The 9539-nt window shown below is 39.5% G+C and overlaps 1 protein-coding gene across 1 annotated transcript; it reads left to right on the forward strand.

Moving 5' to 3' along the window:
- Positions 1-2301: 2301 nt before the first annotated feature.
- Positions 2302-2635, forward strand: POLR2L (RNA polymerase II subunit L). Its single transcript, XM_011380855.2, has one exon. It carries the CDS (start codon positions 2302-2304, stop codon positions 2572-2574), a length of 273 nt encoding a protein of 90 aa, XP_011379157.1. The 3' UTR covers positions 2575-2635.
- The last annotated feature ends 6904 nt before the right edge of the window (positions 2636-9539 follow it).

Here is a 9539-nt window from a genome sequence, read left to right on the forward strand (position 1 = left end):
TGATCTACAGAATAAAATTTATTGGTGAGTCATGCTCCATCCAGTATTTCCGTGACATTTTAAATATCTACTGTGTCTGAAAGCAAATAATTCCTATTTGTAGTAAATAGATTGCTTTTATTCTTTGTTTCTGCAATATTTCAGTTCTTTATTCATTAATACTGAGCACTTAACTATGTACCAGAATTTTACTGGGCACAACCACAAATAAAAAAAATACAGTTCTGCTCCCATAGACCATCAAATAGTGTGATGAGTGCTATGGTAGAGATTTGCCAAATGAGTTGATATCTTGCTCTCCAGCTCCACTCTGCTCTCTGCCCCATGAGGCTGATGAATGGACTATAGCAGCAGGCTCCTTTGCCTCCTTAATTCTGTGTGGCTTTTGCCAAGGAACGTCCTGGCTAGAGATCTGAAGATGGTCAGGGTATCTATTCTCTCGCCTCTCCCACAGCGGGGCTGCCCCAATAGTCAGAGGTCACCACTTTCAAATTTCCCTTCACTACTTTCCTTCAAGTCACCACTCCCTGTTCTCGTCTCTTCTGACCAGGGGATGATGTCGTCTCAACTGCTACTAGCCTAGAGTTGCTGAAGCTACTGTGGTTCCTCTTTGTGGCTCCCCTACCCCACATCTTTGTACAGTATCTTAAATTAAAAACTGTTTCCTGTCGGAACAAAGACCAATAAACCAAAGAAAACAGGAACTCTAATGAGGATTCTACCTCTTTGACAGGCCTTGTCACCAAACATTGTTAGAAAGGATCTCACAACCTTAACAGAGGATGTCCTAAGAGTTTCGATGATCAAAATCCAGGTCTAGTGCATATCTATGCAGATAACTACACAAATAAATGAATTTGTCTTCTTTGGTAAGCTCTTAAACCAATATCTGCAGCATTTAGCTGTGAGTTTCTAGTAGATCCACTTTTCTAACCCAGCCCAGAGACCCTTTAAAACTTAAATTGTATGGCTTTTCCAACCAGATAAAATTTTCATTCAAAGAGGACATCATTTCTTAGGTTTGTAGTTTTAACATTGCCTAAAAGACCTGTAATCTCTATTAGCATGGCATTAGAAAGAGGGCAGATGGGCTGTTTCTCTGGACTTGGACCACCACACTCTGGTTTCATTTCATTTTAAATGAATGCCTAGAGCACTTCAACTTCTATGTGCCGTGGACATTATTCTCAGAATAATGTTTTTAAGTGCAGAAAATAAAATGCACAGGATAACAAAAAACCAGTTACATTGAATTGTAAGTTATCAAAATTATGTAAATGTGATACAGTAATGTATGTGTTCATTTAATAACCTGATATAACGGAGTTTAATAACTGCTATGAAATATATGACAGTATAAACAATATATTGTGATCTCTGCAACAACTGTAATGTGATGAAAATACCTGATTTCTATTATTGACAAAGTCACAGTTACTGCCTAATAAACTCTGGATTGTTGCCTGCATTTATAATCAAAGAAAATACTAAATTTCAGTTATAGTCTAGTGAAAAATAATTTTTTTTCCCACCCAAGTTCACATATCCTCTGAATTCTATTCTTAAGTCCCTTAGAAATTTGTAGACTCCAGGTTAAGAATCACTGACCTAGCTAGACAGATCCACCAATATTTCAAATAGGACTATAACATATTCAAAGGCCAATGATACTTAATTTAGTATAATTTAGGATTTAATATTCACATCTCATTTCATAAACACATACTTAGCAAGTTAACATGTGTTGTGTGAGGTTTTATTTAAAATATCTTACTCCTAAAGAAAAATTCAAGATTTTTTGTGGGAACATTATAAATGGAGGAAACAGGGCAAGATCTTACCTATAATGAGGTTATCTTTCAGTCATTCAACAAACAGTTGTGGTGCAATGACTGTGCCAGGCATTGGGCAATCACTGGACTCAAGGAGCTAGTTTAGTGAGACAAGTACTTATGCAAACAGCTGCAACACAGTGTAGTGTGATGTCAAGAGTATCTATGCCATGCTTACTGAATCACATAAATGAATACCCAGCCCAGTAAGGAAGATCAGGAAAGATCCCATTGAAGTATCACAAACTAGACCTTAAATAATACTTTAGCCTAGGTAAAGAATACGGGAAGGCTATTTTGGGCCAATGCAGCAAGATATGCAAAATAAGAGGCAACAGAGTGAGTCTGGCATGTTCCTGGAACTGAAAATAGTTTAGGTGCGGCTAGAAAAGAGATGAGTCTGGAGAATTGTGAAGTGTGGCCAGTGGTCAGACAGGCATTGTTACCAGCCAGCTGCCACCCTGCTGTCATGATCATACCTGTGTGCTGCTTCATCTTTGGCTCGTTCTTCAGCGACAAGTGGGAGGCCTCCCTGGGGCTGCTGCACACCGAGTACACTAGGGGTGACGCCCTGCACATACTGGGCCTGAAGTACTACTACAGCTACTGCATGGCACTGGCCCACAGGGGTCTGATCAAGAATCTTCTCAACTATGGACCCTGGAGAAGTGACCCTGCTGGAGCCAGCCAGCTCATCATGTTGACCTCCAGCAGTCTGTCTTTCCCAGAGTTCATTCCATGAAGCAGTGGAGCTGAGAGCAATCCCTGACCACTGGCCACTTGGGCACATGTCCTGCTCTAGAAGGAACCAACAGTAAAGGTTTTTGCAGACCACAAAAAAAACAACAGTGAGAGGGGAGGGTGAGGGGTGAGTCCGGAGAGAGATACAGGCGCAGGTCATGATTTGCCTAGAATTTCTTCTTTTGAGAAACAGCTTTTCTCTTTCTTAGTAATCTTTATTCCATTCCAGGGTGACTGGCCCCAGGGAAGAGCACATGGTCCAACCTAGGCAGATCCAAGTCCTCTCACTTCCTCAGGACCTTAAGTTCTAAGGACCAAGTGGGCCCGAAGATGCCAATAGCTCTGTTGCCTCCACATGAGCAGAGCCTGTCTAGAAAGAAAACCAACATGAAAAAGGCAGAACTGGGAAAGACTAGGCATTAATGCCATCTTTGAACTCCTAGCCCTGCCTAAAGCCAACACTGCACCCTTCAGTTACATGAACAAACAAATTTCTCGTTTTAGCTTAAGCTATTTTGAGTGAGGTTTCTGTCACTTGAAACTGAAATGTGATTGACTTACACAGGATAATAAGTATGAGCAGCAACACTGATATACCTTTGGAGGGAAATGACTCAAAGTAAGGAAGTGCCACAATCAAATTTGCATCTTTGGTGACACTAGCCACATGGGAACAGGCTGATGAGGAGCAAGTCTAGAGGGAGGAAGAATGATGTGCCTGTTGGGGTGACCGTCAAATTCTCTGAATATTTCTAATAATTCTTAGGCTTAAATGTCTAATCACGATTCCCCTCTTGTTTTTAATTAAAAATGTTTTTCTTATTACAAAAAAACTCAGAAAATACTTAAAAACAAAAATAAGGAAAGAGGTAATTACAGTTTTCTGCAACACTCAGGAGACAGGTCATCTGAAGAATCTTGAAACTGGGAGACCTGATCCACCATTCCTTCTCTTCTTTATTCAGCCAACATTTATTGAGCCCCTACTAAATACAAACAGTGAAAATACAAACATGAGGAACTCATAGTCCCTGCTTTCGAGCAACTCACAGTCCAAGGAAGGAGCAAACAACCAGCTCTGCTCATACAATAGCAAACACGGTGTAAGAAATCCATCTTCTACCCGGAGAGCTACAATCTCTGCCACCTGAAAGTCTCCAGCCTGGCAGGGATAAGGCAACTACAAAGCTGAACCCTGTGTGCTATAGAGACAAAACGCTGGTGCTATGAGGTTCTGAGAGAAAGATCATGAAGCTCTTGAGAGATTAGGGAGCTTAAAAGAGAATACTAACAAAATAGTGCTCACCTAATAAGCAAGGATTTTACAGCTGCCATCACTTATTCCCTATGTTTCCTTTTTACCATTAACAAATGATTTCCAAAATTGGGGATATTGCCCTTCAGGAGTTTACAAATCCAGCTGTTGGAGTAGAAAGGAAAGGAACCAAAGAATAACTTCTTGGTCCTTTTTGTCATAGAGACTGCCAGTGCAGAGTTTTTAGATCTGGGACAATATCAAATAAGCATTCCATTCATCTCTTAAGTATCTTGTATTTATCATATTTCAAGTTAAATCTGCTTAAAATATGATCCACCAGGATGTTTATTTTGTTTACCCGACCCCACCTGCCACATTCCAAAAGGAAGCAATCCAAGGCGTGGTTCTGCGCTGCTGAGAACAATTTCATTTCCTTCCTGGTGGCTGTTTTTCTCTTGATACAACATGTAATTATGGTAATTTTTTTAGATTTGTGCTATAGTCCCTCTTGTAACAACATAAGAGCCCCCTGCAGATCAAGGTGGCCAACAACTGTGAATTTAGAGAAGGTGGTTTGCTTTATTGTTGCATGTGACCAACTTCCCGTTGCCTTTTAATGTTCTGTTACGAGAACAGCTTAAGTGAATAATTATTAAAAAATGCACATAGGCTCAACAAATATTTTTAAATAAGTGTTTAAAATAAAGTGTAACATACCTAAGGAAAAATGCACAAATCATAAACATATGGCTCAGTGAATTCTCACAAAGTGAACACACCCATGTGACATCACTCAGACCAAGAGGTAGAACTTCAGCACCTGGAGGTTCCCATGCCCTTCTCAGCCACCTGGCTCCTCCCTTCCCCACCATGCTTACTTTTGACATCTATTTTTAACTTCATGTAGACAGAATCATCCTATATACTCTTTTGCACTGGACTTTTCAGCGTTATGGGATCCACATTGTATGTAGCAGCAGTCTCTTCATTTTCTTTGCACAGATGATTAATCACATCCTGGATGGAAGAGAGAACTGCACAGATGAGTGTGAGGTTTCCCTCAGGCTGGGGCTCCAAGGTCAGCTACATTTCCTCATCTCCCCAATTTCACATGGGGTGAACAGAGCCACCGTTATCCATTGAGGGTAGATTCATGGCTAGAACAGTAATTTCCTGAGAACTCTCTGACCACAGTACCTCTATTAAGAATGTTTCCACTCCCTTCACTGTGAATCCAGCTAATACGTGCTGAGCACCTCCAATGTGTAAGTCCTTGTGTCAGTGCTACAGAGTTAACAATTCCAGCCACGAAGCTCACACTAAAAGGGAGCCATAAGACTAGTACCCGAATAACTCTTTCAAGAGCATAATTTGATTAGAGATAAGAGAGATGCAGGTGCTTTGGGAATTTTAAAGTCAGAGGAAATCACATTCATTTGAGGAGTAAGAAAAAGGCTTTGGGATGGTGTTCGAGCCTTGAAAGACCAGTGGGATCAGCAGGATGATCTGTGGAAATACTCCAGGCCAACACTATATCCTGAGTAAAACAAACAAACAAATAAGCCAAAAAACAAAAAACTAAGACAACAAGGAATTTTGTGGAAAATATTGTGTCTTAATAATCACAGGAAATATTAGAGATTGAGTCTAGAAAGCCAGGTGGGTGGGTCTCATACTGCAGGACACTTTAAATGTTAAGCAAGGAAAGAATTTATTCCAGTGGCTCCTTCCACTAGTTTCTGCCCTTCAGCCTGCAAAAGTGCTCAGACCTCCCGTTTCTAACTAACTTCTGCCTACTTTGCTTCTCTCTCAAATACCTTAATCCCTCCCTTCAGTCCTGTTCTTTTTAAGAATTCTTATTTTCCACTTCAATTTAACCCACTGCAAGCTGGTTTCTGTACCCAAGTTCCTCTGAAATTACTGCTGCTGAGATCTCCATATGTCTCAGAGTTCTTTGTTGCAAAGAACTGAACCAACTCTGGCTAGAGGAAGCAGAAATGGGATTTATGGGGAATGATGTTGAATGGCTCCCAAGATTGAAGGGAAGGTTGGAATAGTATGCTTAGAAAACAAACATGACATGTTTGAGATAGGACATCCAGATGGGAATGTCCTATTGATATAATAATGTAAATGTTGAAAAAAAGAACAGTATTAGAGCCCTGATTTTTGGAGACATCTGATCAACCATCAGCTGGTGGTTAAAATCATGAAACTGAGTGAGATTGATAACAGGGAGCGAAGAGAGAGAGAGAGAGAGAGAGAGAGAAGAGCAGTGAGCCAAGGTTGGACCTTGGAGACATCGCCATTTTAGAGGAGGCAGAGAAGGAGCCTGTCGTGGCTGACCAAAGCCAAGGGATGGAGAATCAAGGACCAGGCTAACTAATAGTGGAGTCAAATGCAGCAGGGGTTTGCAAAATGGAGGTCAGGGGAGCACTTACAAAAGTAATTTTAGCAAAGATGGGAAAGAGCCAGATGGCACTGAGTATAAGAGTGAATGAATGGGAAGTGGTGAATAGTGAGTGTGTAATGTTTCAAAACACTCAGCTAAAAAAAGGAAGAATAGAAAACTAGGGAGAGCAGCATTAAAAGAGCCCTGTTTTCTCGAGAATGGGAAAGACTTAAACTTTTCAGAGAGAGAGAGATTGAGAGCATGAGGGCACGGGAAACAGAAAGCAAACTTGAAAGAGAAACTAAAAACACGTGGAGGAAATGGACTGTGTGTGGCTGATGGAGCCACAGCCAGGAGAGGCAGAAGGGAGAAAATCAAGGGTCCTCCATAGGATCTCTCCACCTTCCATATTTCAGGGATCTTCAAGAATATTTTATTTGTTTCTTTTGTCTCTTTTTTAAGTTTAATTTGTTATTATATTCACATTTATGACCAAACGTTATAAAAGGTATACAAAATCTCCCTCTAACCTTGAGTCTGCCCAGTGTCCCCTCCCACTCCTCCTTGTCCCGTATAGGTACCCTTCCAGAGTTTCTTTATCCATATACAATGAAGTACAAATAAAGGTTATTTTTGCTCGCTTCTTTCCTCACCCCCTTTGGTTTTTAAAAAAGGCACATATATCTTCTAATAGGTATCTTACTTTTTTGTCACTTAACAATCTATCTTGGAGAATCTTTCCATATCATAGCATAGAGAGCTGCCTTACTTTAAGAGCATTTTCCTAATGTGCTGGTGTCATAAATGCCTAAGAAATTTACTACACATGTCTTTTCATTCCATCCAGTTGAATGCCAATAATAATATTTGTTATTATTGACAATAATAATAATATCTGCCTGTCAATAATAATATTTAGGTTACTCGTTTTTTGTGTGTACAGCAGGGATAACCACAATTTTCTGGAAATATTAACCAGTTCTGGTTTTTCTATACTCCAAATCGCCTCTAAGAATAATTGAAATTTAAACTAATATCAAATATTAATACTCCCCATGAGAAGATAGGATGCCGCCGCATTTTAGAAAAAATGCCCTGTTTCGGGTAGAGTGGAGAAAGTGTAGAGAAATCTTCTTTGGGGTTAACAGGAGGAAATTGGCAGAACTACAAAGCTGATAGTGGTCAGAAACTTGGGAACTTGGAAGACTGGGATGGGACAGCTGATTTAGCTTTAGCAATAGGAAAATGTCACTATCGGCTAACGGCAAATACAGAAGTAGATCTGGTGATGACCAGAAGTGGAGAGCTAAGTGAAAATCAGAGCTGTCATACATGTTAGCTCTCTCTCAAGAATTATTTGCATGGAAAAAGATTATCTGAATTGGATTTTATGTTTTGACTAAATTTAAAGGATTATATGTTGATTTTAGCCGCTATAACAATAATACTGCATAACAAATCACTCACAATTATTAGAGGTTTTTAAAAAAAAACAACCTGGATCTTGGATCTGACGATGGGTTTTTAGATACAATACCAAAAGCATAATTCACAAAAGAAAACACTGATAAATTGTTCTTCATTAGTATTAAAACTTCTGCTTTATGAAGACAGAGTAAAGAAGACTCTGAAGAAAATGAAAACAAGCCACAGACTAGGAGAAAATAATTGCAAAGTACCTATCTGATAAAAGGACTTATATCCAAAACAGCCTATATGTCTGTGGGTCAGATGGGGATTGACTGATCTATGCTGGGTGTATGTAGGTGACTTTGCTCCAAGCTGTGAACAAGGCTGGGCTTGACTTCTTATTGTGGGATAGATTCAGGTTTACTCATAAATGCTCATTCTGGAGCCCAAGGGGCAGCAGTCATGCAGGGCAAGCTCCTCTCATGATGATGGCAAAAGCACAAGAGGGCAAGTCCAGTCATTTAAGTGCAAGGCAGGCTACCTCCACCTAAATCCCATTGGCCAAAGCAAGTCACAAAGTGAAGGGATGGGAAATATTTACTATCTCTAGAGGAGGGAGTACACTCACATGGCAAAGGGCATAGATATAAGGAGGTGTGAAGAACTGGAACCAATAATTCCAATTCTAACTCACAGAGACCTCTTTTTAGATATCCCCTCTGCTAAGTGGCCAACAGAGATATTATTCTCTGTCTTCATCCTTCACATATCTGCTGATTTTAAGACACCATTAGTTGTAAAGCATACCCTTATTTGGTATACCACTAAGAAAAAATTAACACTGCTTCTTAAGATTTGGTACAGTGCTTTAAGAATAGGCCTGTGCTACTCTGACTTTTCTTCCATCTATTCTGAAAGAATTAGTGGTTTATTCTGTTTTCGGTTGCATTGCTTGACATGTGATAAGAAATTCTATTGAACATACTCAGTTACAAGATGTAACCAAGCTTCATCTACTTGGGGTAACTTCTGTTCTTAGGTCATGGAAAACACATTGTTTTTCTTTTACAACAATATCAAATTTACAACTCGCTAATATCACCATACATTTCTGCCTACCAGTAACTTTTCATTCCAATGTTAAATCATAGCATAATCCTTTTGAACTTCCTTTAACTTATAAAGTCAACACATTAAGAACCAACAAAACCTCAGTTGACCTTCTGACAATATTAATAACCATAGCCAGTTTCACCCAAGCATAGGTAATTAAAGTTCATTATCACATCCTCATTTATGAGTTTTTATAATGTGAAAACATGTACATATTATAATAGATAAAGCACAATTTATACACTTACATACATATGCACATTTGTGACTTGTAATAAAGTATAGAATTTGATTCACCAGAAATTCTCTAAGAAAATGTTTTAGAAGAAAAACAATCAGAGAATAGCATACTTCCCAGGGAGTATAGGAGCACTTGAGTAATAATGAAATGAACAAATTTCTAGAAAAAGACAATTTACCAAAATGAACATGAGAAGAAAATAGAAAATCTGAATAGTGATATATCTTTTAAAGAAATTTAATTCACTTAAAAAAATTTTTCCCACAAATAAAAATCCAGGGTCAGATGACTTCATAGAAATAACACAGATGGCTCTGTTGTGTAGTAGTTAGCACATCTGCTTTACATGCAGAAGATCCTGGGTTTGCGCCCCAGGTGGAGCCACAAGCCAGGCCCCTAGTGCGCCAGGCCCCAGGTACACACTGTGAGCATGTGTGAGGAGATGCTCTGCCTTCAGAGATTCAGTTCTTAAAGGGAAATGGCAACATCCATAGGTCAGGGGTGGAAGTGGGGTGGTGGGGGGAGCAGGAATTAAAGAGGGGGAAACAAAAA

Source organism: Pteropus vampyrus, unplaced genomic scaffold, assembly GCF_000151845.1.
Source record: "Pteropus vampyrus isolate Shadow unplaced genomic scaffold, Pvam_2.0 Scaffold12, whole genome shotgun sequence".
Classification (NCBI taxonomy): Eukaryota; Metazoa; Chordata; class Mammalia; order Chiroptera; family Pteropodidae; genus Pteropus; species Pteropus vampyrus.

Coding starts and splice junctions, on each gene's coding strand:
- POLR2L (XM_011380855.2), top strand. CDS start 2,302: ATGATCATACCTGTGTGCTGCTTCATCTTTGGCTCGTTCTTCAGCGAC.